A 15,965-nucleotide genomic window follows, 5' to 3' on the forward strand; every position below is an offset into this window, starting at 1 on the left:
CACACACATGCACTCACACATACTCCTGATATTGCTCCCCAGCTGTTGGTGTGTGGTGCGCCAAGCGGGACGCCCCTACACAGAAATGTCAGCGCGGCAGGGAGCTGGGAAAAAGGGGGTTTGATCAATGGAGCCCCCCTCTCGACGGCCACGCCGCTCCGCGAGGCTCTTTGATTACATATTGCTTTGCTTCCTAATGAAGCTCAATTACTGGAGGAGAGCGACGGCTTTGCCCCGGAGTTACAGGGAATAATAGCCAGACTCTTCCACCACCTCTTTCTCTCTCTCTGCTTCTCTTTTCCTCTCTGGCTGACTCTTGCTCCTGCATATTCACAGCGCAGCTCTCTCGCTCCCCTTTTTTTGTTTTCACTTCCTGCCCTCTGTCCCGCTCTGTCTGTCTCGCTCTCGGATGTTAAGAAGGGGGCTGATGAGGGTAGAATGGGGGTGATTAACACCGAGATTAACACAGAGCTGATGGACTAGCAGAGACGTCATTGACTGTTTGACATGTCGGTCAAGCGCGGGGGGATGAGGCGGCCGGCTCGGTTCAGTTCAGGGCGGCTCAGATCATTTGAGTTCACTTCAACTGAATTCAGTCAATTAAACCATGAACCTAGAGTAGGCAGTTTTTCCTTGGCTTTCATTTCCTAGGGTGATCTCTCCTGATTCGATACTGTCACGTTACTTGGGTGCCGATTCGAAATGTATTGTGATCCGATTTTACGATTTATTGCGACTTTTGTCAACTTTTTTAACACTAGACCACGGGGAGAAAACTTAATCATACACTTCCAGGGACTTTTATTTGGAAAATCTCTAAATTGATACAGTAAAAATGTTTGATTTTCAGCATGTATGTAGTCAGAGATGTCCTGAAGTCAAATATATCAGTCATTGTTGGGCATTATTTATTCTTTTTTTTTTTTCTAAAGCAACCCAAAAATCAAAGAATAAAAGACATTTCCCTCACAATTTAGTGGTATTTTCTTTTTAAATTTATAATGTATTTATTATGCAGTGTTTTATACTTCTGGTGAATATAATCCAATTAATCATATTTCTGTATATGTATTTTGATACACATATTTCCATATATGTATTTTGATATGATTTGTCCATGCCATCAGCTGACGTGAGTACTGACGTTGTATACAGGTAACAGATAACTGGTTTTATGCAAATTGCTTGGGTTTCGTATGGATGTATATACGCATATTATTAGAGTCAAGTCAAGTCAAGTCACTTTTATTTGTAAAGCCCAAAATCACTGCCTCAGGGGGCTTTACAATCTGTAGAGGATACGACACCCTCTGTCCTTTACAGTACGACCCTCTCATCGAATAAGGAGACAGGAAAGATGGAAACAAGAACAATGTTGATGGGACACTCTAAGCCTTAATACTGTCAAATAATGTAAAACAAAAAAGCTGAAATTTATGAATTTTTTCCACTCCTGTTGATTTCCTTTTGCTTATGAATATGTTTAGAGTTGTTACTATTAATTTTCTCATCATAGTTGTAAACAGGAAGTATAATGTTGCCAGGGAGTCAGTGACTTCTCCGTGGGCTACACCTGACCCGTTTTTTTTTTTTTAGTTTGCTTTATATCCATTTGCATTTTGGTGACTCTGTACCATGAAAAGTCATGTTGCATTAGCTAGCAGTTCTGCACTGTAACCATGGATACAGACATCAACCACCTGGATCCCTTTTGATTATGCGGCAGGTTACTTTTTTAAAGGTTTCTCAGTGGATTTATTATTTTTTTTTTTCCTCAATGGACATCGGAGGTTGATCTTATTAAGTTCAAAGGGTTAATTGAATTCAGCTCACTTAAGTTTAGTTCTGTCATTATTTAGTGGTACCATACCTTTAATTTCTCCGATGTGCCCTGAGCCCATGGCCAAAAGTTTATCCTTCCAGTCCTTTGACAACAGCCTCTCAATGCTGGGGGCCTCTGTTTAGGGTGGGGGTGGGGGGGGGGAGGAAGGGAAGGGAGGGTGGGGGGAAGAGGAAAGAGAGAGAGAGGGATTCAGTTGGCTGGCCAACATGACAATAAAGCTCATTTAAAGTCCATTTGCTGTAATAAAGGCAGCGGCGGCTCAGCCTAATGGCCGCATCAGCAGGAGAGAGAGAGAGGTGGAAAGAGAGAAGCTGATAATCGAAAAGAGAGGAAATCTGAAGAACAAAAACAAGTGAGCAAAAAGGGAAAGAGCGAGAGAGAGAGAGAGGCGACGCAAGATAAAGAGAGAGACAAGTGGAGGAGAGGAGAGAGAGGGAAAGAAAGAGAGAGGCTTTTTTTCCCCTCTCTCACCTGCTGCTAGAGAATCATTAGCCCTGTGGGCCCTGAGACAAAGAGGGCCTTAATGCACCCGCCACAATGGACACATTATCAGCTAGCGCTTTGTTTTCAACACACACACACACTCCAAAGACCCTTACGCACACACACACTTGCACAAACACACACACATGTGCACGCAGGATCACTAATTACAATCCTAACTATGGTCACACACACGTATGTACGCGCTCACACACACACACACACACACACGCAGTGGGGGGAATGGAAATGTCACACAAGAGAGCGTACGGAGATTCAACCCTACATGTGTGCGCGTATATGCGCTAATAGCGATCGCGCACACACACACACACACACACACATGCATGATGTGCACATACAGCATCAACCCAGTCACCCTGTTGACTGTTATTGACATGAACAAAGGGGAGCGAATGAAATGATCAGACAAAGGGAGGCTGAAAGTGTGAAGCGAGAGAGAGAGAGAGAGAGAGAGAGAGAGAGAGAGAGAAAGAGAGAGAGAGAGAGAGAGAGAGAGTGAGTAGTCTATTTACTGGGAGCCATCTGCACTTGGGATGCGAGGCCTTGCTAAGGAAAGAGGTTTTACACTTTGAGTGGGGAGATTAACCCTATCAGCCAACGCAAACACACACACTTGAATGCACAAACACACCACATGCACGCCGCACACACACTTGAATGAGCCTGTATATATAGCTGCACATGCACACACTGCTGACGGCAGGCGAAAAGTTTGTTTGTCCCCGGATTACTTTTTTTTCTCTCTCCATAATGACAAGACTGATTTAAGGAAAAAAGTGTTAATCTCAGTGGTATGAGACGGCTTGGCTGCACCGACACACACATAGAGAGGGAGAGATGTCCGGTGTGTTGAGCTGAAACAGCTTAGCACTTTTTCCCTCCACTAAGTGAGACGTGAACGCTCACACGCAGCAGCAGCAGCAGCCGCCGCGCTCGACAACAAATCACTTTTTACCCGTCATCCAAACACAACAAAACTTCTTTCTTTCTTCCCTCTTCATCCCTCTATTTATTTTCCCGTCTGCGGCGGAGTGAACGCCGGCGAGATGAGGATGAGCAACCACCTGGAGATTTTCAGGATTTAAAGTGACACATGATCACACGCAAACACGGAGAAGAGAGTGGAGAAGCTCTGCTCAGACACTCGCAAAGCACTGCGGCGTGTCCTACATACTGTACCTCAGTGTGTGTGTGTGTGTGTGTGTGTGTGTGTGCAGCCTCCCCAGAGGCCTGAATCAGGTCCTTTCCTCTGGCGCTAAGTCTAGAGCGCTCACGCTCCGTTGATTACACACATTCGCACACGCGTGTATAGCGAAAGATCAATGCTGAACTTCTTCAAGGCGGTCCACCTCGCACGCTTTTTCTATTTCTCATCCCTCCCCCCCCTTCAAACCTGTCCACCGTCCTTGGACTCTGACTGGTCTGTCCTTGCGTTTTTCTGCCGCTGCCACTCCAGCCAGTTAGTCAGTTTGGGGCGCCGCGTCCCTGATGTGCCCTAGTGCTTTCTGTCAGTAGCCTTCGGGGAATAGGTTAGCAGTGGGGTGAAGGTGGGAGGAGGTAGACGGAGAATCAAAAGAACAGGGAGGACGGAAGGAAACGTAGAGAGGAAGAAAGAGTGTGCTCCTGTGTGTCTCCCCCCCCCTCCCTGACAGCTGTCTCACCATCACCCCAACAGGTGCTATTAGCCCCTGGCGCTCCCTCCCTCCCTCTCTCTCTCCCCCCTTTTCTCTACGTCTCTCACTCTCATCTCCCCCTCTCCCTCAACAATGACAGAGGCTTTTAAGCCAAAGAGCTTTGACAAGTGAGAGGGAACAACAAATGGCAGTGTCGCCTGTTCTCTTTCCACCGCACTCCCTCTCTGTCTCCATCTCCTAGTTATTATTTTTATTTATTAACAGGGCTGCGGTTATTGTCCCCAGTGACAGGCCGGGGCCACTTTAACTATTAATAAAAAGCCAAGAGGCTCTTTCATTGTGCGGCAGGATGGGCAAAATGGGGAGGAAATGGGCACGAGGAGGGGAGGAGAGAGGAGAAGAGAAGAAGAGTTGGCATGCTGCAGCTTTTAGTGAGATGTTGATTGATGTGGTGAACACTATGAGGAATGAACCCTCGCTGTCACCCCCCCAGGATAAACACACAACAAGCCTCGGTTAAAAGGTGTGTTTTGGACATCCTGAAAAAAACCGTCTCTCACGTATTAGCATCGTGGTTGTTGGCGCATTACAATACCTCCAACTGCCAAGTCCTTGTTTTCATCTTTGTATATATGAACATGAAATATGGCTGCCATTACCTGACGCTGCACAACAATAACAACTTCTCTCACATTCAGGGATTTATTCGCTCCGGCCCTGGCAGATGGAGAAATGCACCTGATTTTATGTTCTGCGATATTTCAACAGCGTTTTTTTTTTCTCTACAAAACCCGCTTGACAGTTGGATGGAAACACAGCGAGCGTCTACTACTGGCAATTAAGGCCAAAAATCACATAATAAAGCAGGACAGCACAACTCTTTCCATGAAAATCAAGAGTAGCTACTCCCTGTTCTTCTGACGTATGAACGTTTGGTGTGTGTGTGTGTGTTCTGTGAGGTAAGCGGGTGGAGTTTGGTGCCCACGCAGGGGTGTGGGCTGCATATTTTGCAGGGTGGGGTTCTGGGAGCTGAGGGCGAGGGCGAGGGAGGATGCCCGACTCCCCCCTTGACAAAAACGAAGGGGTGAGGAAATGAACAGAAAAGAAAAGGGGAGAGAGGAAGAGGAAGTGTGAGGCGCACAGGGCGGTAAAGGAGCGTGTGTGTTCAACTTTTAAGTAGCTTTAAGGTTGGAAAAAATAATTTATATTCTGTTCCAGCTGCTTATTAAAGCTACATGATGATGATGTTTGAACGTCATATAGATGGGACACTGGAAACTTTTAAAATCCTTGTTTTGAATGTACGACAGTGAATCCCTCTTGTTGCGTTTTCATACGAAAGCGCATTAATTCATCCGAGGGTGACGTTTCCCGTTCCGATCCCACGCGGCGGTGGCGGCGTGCGTGGGGGATTCTGGGAAAAGCAGAGGGGGGAAAACGCTGACAATGACTCTGGAATCGTCGGCTATTATCTTGGCTCATTGGCTCAAACGGAGTCAAGCTGCTGCCCTGCAGCCGAGCCAAAACAACCCCGTCCACCTGCCGAGAGAGGGAGAGAGAAACTGTCTGTGTGTGAGTGTGTGTGTGTGTGTGTGTGTTAGAGCGAGCCCCCATCCGGCTTTTGGATCCACAGTGAGCTTTTGGTTCAGAAGCTGCTGGAGAGAGAGAGAGAGAGAGAGAGGGAGAGAGAGAGAGAGAGAGAGGGGAGGAGACTCAACTTCAGTCCAGCTCGCCCCGACCAACCTCACAAACAATACCATCTCTCTCTCTCTCTCTCTCTCTCTCTCTCACTTTCTATTTTTCACTCAGACGTTTTGCCCTGAGTCACCACAAGCAGCCAGCTCTATTTTTCCTATTATCTCATATTTGTGAAGCCTGGAGACCTTTAGAGGAGAAGGGAGGGAGGGATGGCGAGAAGGAGGAGGAGGAGGAGGAGGAGGGTTTGTGGAAAGAGAGAGAGAGAAAGAGAGAGAGAGAGAGAGAGAGAGCCCGGGCCTTCGGGTGCACAACAAAGGGACCTCTGTGCCAGCGCCAGGCCCAGCCGGGCTCGGAGGAGGGTGGAGGATGAAGGAGGAGAGCGAAGACGAGGAGGAGGAGGGCCCACAGGAAAGGGCCCTGGCTTGGGACCCGTGGCCCGGCCCTTATATCCCGAAAAAACAGGCTCCACATTGACTTGGGCCTTGGCAGCCATGGGGAGGACTCCAGCTACACCCCCCCCCTCCGCCCTCCTCCCTTTCCTTCCCCGTTCTCCTCCTCCTCCCTCCTAAACTGAGCAGGGGTCAGCATTGAATAAGCAATTATACAAGCACTGGTGGAGTTTGTCTAAGACTGCCACCCTGAACACTGAAGTATTGAGATGGAGGGAAGAAGTAACAGAGAGAGGGAGAGAGCGAGGAGGAGAGATGTGTGGCGACTTCTGTGGTGGAAACACTCTCGCTGGCGGCCATGACGGAGACGGAGAGAGCACGCTTACATGTGATCGGAAGATTAGATTATAATTGGCATGTGAACACCTCAAAGCAGATTATCTCAACTGAATTACAGTAAAGATTTGATAGGAATTGTTTCATGGTGAACAATAGAGAACAATGAGATCTTTTTCCACATTATTTGGAACCTCCTAAATACTTTTTTTCTCTTAATCTGGGTTGTTAGGCTGCAAAGCCCCAAGCTGTGCTAAACTACGCTTTACAAATGACCTTTACAGCAACTGTTGCTGTTATAATGAATACTTTCTGTACTTTAAAGAGGAGCTATTATGCTTTTTCCCTTGCGTGTAAAAGGTCTGCAAAGTTACGAAGCCCAAAGTCCACGCCAAAAGGAGAAACACTGCTCCTGAACTGCCAGAATCGCTCGCTTGAAATCCCGCCTTTATTCCGTAACGTGGTGATGTCACAAAGTAACATATTTGCATAATACCTGCCTTGTGGCTAGTCTGGTACGCCCTCAATTAAAAGCTGGTTAGAGCGGAGCTGGAGCGGAGTCCAAAGAGTGTGGTTCGGTTGACCAATCACAACAGAGTGGGTCAGCTGACCAATCAGAGCAGACTGGGCGGAGCTCAAACGGAGCGTTTCAGACAAAAGAGGTGTTGAATCACAGCTGGTATGAGAAAAAATAAGTGTTTTTTGAACATTAAAGCATGTAAACATGTTCTCGTAAAAACCTAAATTACAAGTATGCACCTGAAAATAAGCATAATAGGTCACCTTTAAAAGGGGAAAAAGTAGTGTTACTATATAATTAATATGAGGTAACTTAAGTCTTTCAGTAGTAAGATGTTACAACTGGATCTCCTACATTATGGAGATGTTCAAAGAAACTTCAGAAGAGAAAAAAAGGCAGAATTTTGAAAACAACTCCTCACTTATTTACACCCTCTTGATACCACAGCTTTCAGTCTGGCTATCCCCCCCCTCCCTCCCCCACCACCACCACACTGAAGGCACCAACACGCTCCATTACGAAATGATGATGTTGATATTTTGATGATCAATTCATGTCTGGTTGAGCTGGGCCATGTGTCTGGACACATTTTTCATCGATTCCTTCTAAAGACGGTCCAATCGTTTCCAAAGCGAAGGGGGCCGTGCCAAGATTACGGGCAGTTTCTTGTCAAAAAAAAAAAAATTTAATAAATAAATAACAGGGGCACTATACGGCGGCTTGAGAGGAGGAGAAAGAGATAGATAGAGGGAGATGTATCAAAAAGCTTTTTGTCCGAGCCCACCTCGCACCACCACCTCCGCAAGGTTAGCCGCTAACAGTACCAATTACTGGCTTGTTGTTGGGGAGAACAGCGCTTGGCAACAGTTGCCGCGGTGGCCGGGCCTCTGTGTAAACACTAAAATCCCTCTTCTCCTCCTCCTTATTTCCTAGCCCCCTCCCAGTGCTCCCACTGAAGCAGAGGATCGCTACGAGAAAGAGCCAGTGTGTGTTAGACTCAGTCCCTGGTCGGCCTCAACGTCCACAGTGACTTTTAATTCAGAAGCTGCTCCAACTTCAGTTATTAATAAACACCCAGACCACTAGGCAGGCTGAGGGGACACACACACACACAAAGTATTTGGCACACACTCACACACCGAGCAACATGACATCAACTTCTGAGAGTTAAGAGACTTGTTATACGCCGTGCAAAGTTAAGTTAAGTTTTTGGGTGAGGTGACGAGGGACATATGGTCCTCCCCTAAAGTACTGTGACAATCGCAGACACATTTCAGGGCGACACACCTGTTAGCAAAAAAATCGCACACACGATATCACTTGCCAAAAAACACCTAACCAGAGAGAGGGCTTTATTTTTGTCTTTATAAAGTGAGATGAAGTTTAAAAAAATTGACAAATTCTTCCTCTCATATAAATGTGAGGCCAACATGCTGAAAAAAAATATTAAAAAAAGGAATATAACTAACACAAAACAACAGATGTAGTAGGCTTTTTTTTTCCTAGTCTAATATTAGGGATTGTATGGATGTATAGCAACATGTTTCCATTAAATGTGACGTTCTAAGAATAGGCCACGGCACATAAAGCGGACATTTACAAGGGTGTCAGTCAACAATTTAATAAATTGAAAATCCATTTATCCGAATGCAGAGCTCTGCCCTTCACTCCACTGCCTTTCCCTAACAGATGGTGTTGTGGGTGCTTATGTCCAATTTGATTTGAACCAAACCCTCAGCCAATTTTTACACTGGCATGAAATCTCAGCGAGCCAGATCCGCACACTGGCAGTCAGAAATAGCAGCGGAGAGGGCGCGACATTGTGAAAGAACGATGAAGGGCAAAATCTGGAGCGACATTCGAGAAAGTCGCAGAGAAACTTTTCCTTGTTGTTTCGTTTTCGCTTGTGTGCTGTTTTTATTCCCTCTATCTCTCTCTCTCTCTCCTCCTCCTCCTCTGCATGTTGTTTTTGTGCCGAGCTGGAGAAATTAGCGATGCTATCTTAATGCAACGTTCCTTTCACACACACACACACACACGGACACATACACACATACCATTTTCCCAATTGCCTTTGTGACCTCCATTATCATTAAATGGTGTATGATAGCATCTAGACATTTGAATCGGCTGCGGACTAATTCAGCTCGGCCCCCTGATAGCCACTGCCACCGCACCTTATTAGGGACAAGCCATGGGGCCGAACACAGATCCCATTTTCATTTTACTGCCTCATACTTTACAAGCTGAAGAGACCAAGTGTCAACTGTGGTACTGATAACCGCCACATACTGCCCGCTAATTGCCTGGTTAACAAACACGGCCTCATGAGAGACTTTTGAATAGATAATAGAGGTTCACACGCAACAATGGGTCATGATACATTCAAAACTCACTGAGGATCCTTTGAAAAGCTACTCTGACAGGAGCATTGTATCCAGGTGCTGCTGCCAGGTGAAAACGTTGTATCTCCTTATATGCAAATACAATGTAAGCTAATAAGATATAATAAGTAAACTAAGAAGCGTTTCTTAGTTTACACTAAGAAACTTTTCTTAATGTAAACTAAGAAAAGCTTCTTAGCTTTAAGAAAAGCAAAGAAGCTTTTCTTAGTTTACATTCAGGAGATACAATGTCCCGCACCTTTTTACTTTTATGTTTTTAGTAGGGCTGTCAATCAATTAAAATATTTAATCGCAATTAAGCGCCTGATTGTCCATTAATAATCGCAATTAATCGCAAATTAATCACACATTTTTTATGTGTTCTAAATGTAGCTTAAAGGGAGATTTGTCAAGTATTTAATACTCTTATCAACATGGGAGTGGGCAAATATGCTGCTTTATGCAAATGTATGTATATATTTATTACTGGAAATCAATTAACAACACAAAACAACGACAGATATTGTCCAGAAACCCTCACAGGTACTGCATTTAGCATAAAACAATATGCTCAAATCATAACATGGCAAACTGCAGCCCTACAGGCAACAACAGCTGTCAGTGTGTCAGTGTGCTGACTTGACTATGACTTGCCCAAAACTGCATGTGATTATCATAAAGTGGGCATGTCTGTAAAGGGGAGACTTGTGGGTACCCATAGAACCCATTTACATTCACATATCTTGAGGTCAGAAGTCAAGGGACCCCTTTGAAAATGGCCATGCCAGTTTTTCTCCGCCAAAATTTAGCGTAAGTTTGGAGCGTTATTTAGCCTCTTTCACAACAACCTCCGAAAGATCGAATACGATTTTGACAGCCCTAGTTTTTAGGCTTTTTTTTACATAATCTGATTTGTTTTGATACTGTTTCACAAGCCCAAGAGTTAGAGATGCATGAGGTAATCTATCAACTAAAGCATGAAAATCACTTAAATTAGGTTTTCAGCAACAATTTCTATGCAACTCGCAGATCCACGAAATCTGTAGCTTCATGGAAAACTCTGATTCATATCAGTGACCTGTGGATCAACCAATAAGACAAGCCAATTGTCTTCTTGTTTTAAACTGCAAATTCTGCTTCCTTGACCTGATGTCAGAGCGAGGAGAGGGTTAAATACTCAGGGCCGGCACTCTTTTAACGCACGCACATCTCTCCCTGTCAAAAGCATCCTGTTGAAGTAGGCCAAGGCGTGTGTGTCGGTGTGTATCTGTGTGTGTGTGTGTGTGTGTGTGTGTGTGTGTGTGTGTGTAAGTGTGTCGTACACAGTGGCTCGGGCCGCTGTAATGGAAAATGACACTTGCAATCTGTCTCGTGGCAATAACCCCTCTTCAGTGCTCTTGTCTCCACTCCACACACACACACACACACACACACACACACACACACACACACACACGTGCGCGCACACACACTCAATGTCTCTGTCACCGCGGCAGCCCCCGGGCCCGTCCTTGTCACTGCACAGCTTTATTGCATCACTTTAACGTGACAACAAAAGAAGACATTGTGTGTCGGGCCCTGCCGTGTATAGGAGGGGAACGGACCCACGCATTAACTCCGCGAGAGACAGACGGAGAGCACGCACACACACACACACACACACAGAGAGAGAGAGAGTGCGGCGTTTTCTCTTGTGAGTCGTGACATTTTTCGTCTGCCTGTCAAAGCGATGACAGAGAGACAGACAGAACAGCAAGACAGTCCTGACACGCTAATGTTGCTCCGCATGTTGGGAGCCTATTCAAACAGCGGCTGAGCTGTGACTTTAACCTCCCCTGCGCTTGTGAGACTGATGGGTAAAGACTGTTATTTCTGATGCTATCATACTTTTTGGCCCCGTGTTGGCTGCTTGATTGACAGTTGGCTTGGCTTTAGAGTGGCTTCGCGTTGCCGGACGGCGGAGGCGGGACCCGTCTATTCCAGTTAACGCGAACGCCGCTGACGAGCACAAACACACTTCTCCCTCTGTTTATGTGTCTGTGTTGAGTCTCGATATCCGTCTCCGTCTCTTTCTGTCTTTCTTCTTCTCTCGATGTGTGAACGTTTGTTCCATCTGCGCGTCGGTCGGCCAGAGACGGAGCGCGTTGTGAAAGCTTTTAAGAATAGCCCGCATTGTCCCGCGTGCTGCTCAAAGATAGGGGCGACAGACATGTGAGAACCATTAGACCAATGGCAACAACAGTCCAAACAGCACTGGAATGCTCTGCTGACTAGCATGTGTGTGTCTGCGAGTGTTTGTGTGCCTGACCTGTTGGAGCCTTACGAGTCACTGTGCTCCAATTATCCCCCCCTGTAAATGTTTTCCTACTCCCCAGTTTTCCTGGCAAGATCATATCGTTTTTTAGGCGAAGAAATTTCTTTTTATTGGTTGATGAGATGTGCCTCGTCGATAACGGCTGATGCTGCCGGTTAGGTCACATTTAGATCACTTAGCCATCTGTGACCAACAAATAGGACGGTGAATCTTTTACAAATCTGTCTCTCGTGAGATCCCCATAGTTATAGGCCATAGTTATTCACGATATAATCGCACATTTTTTATGTTCAAAATGTACCTTAAAGGGAGATTTGTCAAGTATTTAATACTCTTATCAACATGGGAGTGGGGAAATATGCTGCTTTATGCAAATGTATGTATATATTTATTATTGGAAATCAATTAACAACACAAAACAATGACAAAATATTGTCCAGAAACCCTCACAGGTACTGCATTTAGCATAGAAATATGCTCAAATTGTAACATGGCAAACTGCAGCCCAACAGCTGTCAGTGTGTCAGTGTGCTGACTTGACTATGACTTGCTCCAAACTGCATGTGGTTATCATAAAGTGGGCATGTCTGTAAAGGGGAGACTCGTGGGTACCCATAGAACCCATTTACATTCACATATCTTGAGGTTAGAGGTCAAGAGACCCCTTTGAAAATGGCCATGACAGCTTTTCCACACCAAAATTTAGAATAGATAAGTCAATTTAAGTCTAAATTTAAGTCTAAATTTGATCGGCCTATCTACCAAAAACACTGATTGAAACATAAATGTAAGTAAAGAACGATTAGGATGTTTATTAAATCAACCCCTGTTTTCATCTGATCATTCCTATCTTTATCAGAACTGTGCCGACTCGATTACACTTCAATTGACTTGATTGATAAATGTCTTCAAATCAGTTCCTTGCATTCTTTTCTTCCTGGACATTCCTGTCTGCCTTTGACCCCCCTCCACCGCTCCTCCGACGAGACACCCATGACTCTGTGAGTGGGCTAATTGTCTTAACAACGTTTGGCTCAGAAAGAGACCGGAGACTAGAGTCGGGTATGATAACCTTGGCCCGTAACCTCGTTAGCGTAATTAAACGAACCAACAAAACGGACGAGGGGGGCGTGATCTAGACTGGGGCGCTATCCAGTTGGGTTAGAGAGGTCTGCGTTCGCCTGTGTTTTCACATAGTAAGCTGATACCGGGAAGGGGGGGGAGGCAGGGAGGGAGAGCTAAACAGAGGGCTCAATGTTAGAGAGTATGTTGGGTGTGTGTGCTTTTGGGTGTAAGAGTGTGTCAGACAAACCGACATGACCTAACAAACAAGTGTCCAGTGTCTCCGTGCGGACGGCTCCTTGAACGGGCATCACAAGACTGTCTAGTGTGAAGCTCGCAAACAAACATGAGTTCAATTTGTGAGAGGGCGAGAGAGAGGAAAAGTGTGTTATTGAGAGAGAGAGAGAGAGAGAGAGAGAAAGAGAGGAAGACAGACACCAAGACGGAGAGAGAGATATAAAGATAGATCTGCCAGAAGGAAACGATGGATCGCGGATTGCTTCCCCTCAATACGTATGAAATGGACCCAGATAGCAGCATCACTGCTTCGAATAGCCCACTACCATCTGACACACACAGACAGGAAGCCTTGCAAACTCCACCCACATCTAAAGGAGCCTTAAATAGCACTGTTACACACCGCTGATCATTGATATTCATAGTTAATCATCGCTTTACTCACAAATTTCATCAAGGATTCTAAATTTACGCCACCGGAAAAAAGGGCTGTGAGCGTAGGAAGGGAGTCTGTGCCCAAAAAAATAAAAAGAATGGTGACGCATGCAGATCATAGATGTGTAAGGTGAAAGTTTTCTCGTAACACACACTAAAATGAAGCAAAGAGGGATGTAAGAAGTGAGTGTGAGCAGGGTAAGGAGGGTAAGGAGGGAGGGAGGGAGGGAGGGTGACAGCGGAGAGGTAGAAATCATGTGTTGCCTTAGGAATGGAGAGTTTCTCCAACAGTAAACACTGTTGGAAGGCCAAGCTAATACAAACAAGCCTTATTGAGGGTGAATACAGAAGCAAATCCACTTAAAGGGGAACACCACATAAATTAAGAATTCCATTTTTCCATGGCCTCGTAAAGTTCAATCAATACTTGTGAACAGAGCGACTCTCTCTCAAAGCCAGAAGCCAGAAAAGTAAGTTTCAAACTTGTGATGTCATCGGGTATAAAGTCTGGAGCTGCCCCATAGACAATGAATGGGAGGCTGATTTTGTGGACCCAAATGAGCTTTATTCTACTGTAGTGTTCTCAGAAAATGTACCCATTTACTTTGCTATAAATTATAAAATGTGTGCTGTATCATTTAATAATACATATCTACAGATGGGGATCATATGCGCCAATAAAACAAGCGTCCATTTCTCCCGCCCACGTTAGCTTTGGGCCAATAGAAACTCTGATATGATCGTGACACATCACGTCAATCTGTCATGAATCAGTCACTTCACTCGGGGCGCAACAAACCGGTTCCTGTTGCTGCTTAGCTTATTAGCGAGCCAGCTATAGTTACGATGGCATCTAAGAGTAAAAATGGTAGTAAGCATTATTCTTAATCGGTGTTACGATTATGAGGACGTCCTTGGAATATGTATTCCCCTTTAAGGGGTCCCTAGAACTCCTGATCTGATCACAAATGTTGGACTGTTTTAGACCATATGAATGAGTATGCTTAGTTCTCCTTTAATTCCTACAATAAGGCCCCTTTAAAGGACGGACTCTAGTTGTCTCGGTGAGTCTATAGCATCTCTGACGAATGTATTAATGATCACTGTAGTATCATGTCCCTTTTAAACCCACCGACTGTGATGTTTTGGAGAGGCTACAGAAACACACACCTGGGTTACAGACTAGACTGGCGCACAGCAGCTGATTTGCTTTGTCGGTATTACAATGAGCCAAGAGGGCCCCGTGTTTGTGTGTGTGTACATGCGCACATCACCCTGTGTGTGTGCACGCTCGCATCCGAGTGTGCGTATGTTTGTGTGTGTGTGTGTGTGTGTGTGTGTGTGTGTGTGTGTGTGTGTGTGTGTATGTGTGTGTGTAGGTGACAGCTCCAGCCCCAAACTGACTGGCATCTGGCGGTGGCAGTTGTTTTAACAGCTGAGCTGACAGCATTAATCCGAACGCACCCAAATCAAAAGGAGACAACACCTGTTCACTGCTCCTGAGCCCAGCCGAGGAAGAGACGACGGAGGGGGGGAGGGAGGGATGGAGGGAGGGAGGAGGAGGAGGGGAGACGGAGAGCGAAGTATGAATGGAGGCTGGGAGTGAAAGAGATGGACGGGGAGTGATTAGAAGCAGGTGGAGAGAGTGACGGGGACAAAAGGTGGTAGGAGGAGGATGGAGGCAGAGAAGAGAAAGTGAGGATGGAAAGCGAGGGATGAGAGGGGGGGAAAAGAGAGAAGGATGAGGTAGGAGAAAAAAGGAGGGGATGCGACGAGAGCGGGCACGCTGCCAGGCAACACACACACACACACATACACAGCACTCTTTCCCCTGAGCGAGGCGGAAAGGGGCAGTGGGCCAAACGAGGAGGGAGGGGTGAAAATAGAGGGAAGGGAGGTGAATGGATGGATAGAGGGATCCCACAGGGAGGGAGAGAGAGAGAGAGAAGGAGAGAGAGAGGAGGGCTGGAGAGAGGAGGGATGAGTGGGGGAGCAGACAGAGAAGTACAGCATCCAGAGGAGCATCAGAGCTCCGACATGAGTGGCTGGCGATGGACGCTCCGCCGGCCAAGCAGCAGCGATACCGAGAAGAATGCAGCAGGAGTGAAGGGTGGTGGCGGTGGGGGATGCTTGTCTTCCAACATCTGGCTCAAATAAGGCCGGGGCCGCGCTGTGGGCTCGGGGGTCACGACCCCGCGGGCCTGACAACACAGACGCCACCACTTCATCTGCGGGAGCCGCCCTCTGAACCGGCAAGCACAGGGGTTAATTAATAGAGACCCTGTGGCTTCAAAGAGTGACACAGTGAATGGATGTCTGAGCAGCGACATGACGGAGGAGCCGATGCGTTGAGAGGGGAGTGGCTTCCTTCGCTGGCTGACATATTGAAAGACTGAGTAACTCGCTCTCTAAGTGTTAAAGCGCAACAGTACGTACGCCACCTTGATATCTGTCACATGAGAGCGAGCGGAAGCGGTAGAAGGTGGCCCGTGGGTGGGCGATTACGTGGATCGCTGGAACGTGTCCATTCGCTATCCCCCCTGATGCATCACGGGTAGCTCCTCGGTCGGGTCGCGTTCGTCATCGCGAGCCGGGCGACATACTGC

The 15,965-nt window shown here is 46.4% G+C and overlaps 1 protein-coding gene across 20 annotated transcripts in view; it reads right to left on the reverse strand.

The window, feature by feature from the left end:
* The window catches only part of sox5 (SRY-box transcription factor 5), a 240,974-nt gene that overhangs the window by 53,123 nt on the left and 171,886 nt on the right, over positions 1 to 15,965 (reverse strand). For 18 of the 20 annotated variants that reach the window (XM_037760090.1, XM_037760089.1, XM_037760091.1 and 15 more), the window contains one exon: positions 1,871 to 1,957. The exons of the other annotated variants lie outside the window; for them this stretch is intronic. In XM_037760090.1, the coding sequence (XP_037616018.1) occupies positions 1,871 to 1,957 (87 nt within the window). The remainder of the gene's footprint in view (positions 1 to 1,870; positions 1,958 to 15,965) is intronic. 20 annotated transcript variants of the gene reach the window in all.

The sequence above is a fragment of the Sebastes umbrosus genome, chromosome 23 (assembly GCF_015220745.1).
Source record: "Sebastes umbrosus isolate fSebUmb1 chromosome 23, fSebUmb1.pri, whole genome shotgun sequence".
In the NCBI taxonomy this organism is placed as follows: domain Eukaryota; kingdom Metazoa; phylum Chordata; class Actinopteri; order Perciformes; family Sebastidae; genus Sebastes; species Sebastes umbrosus.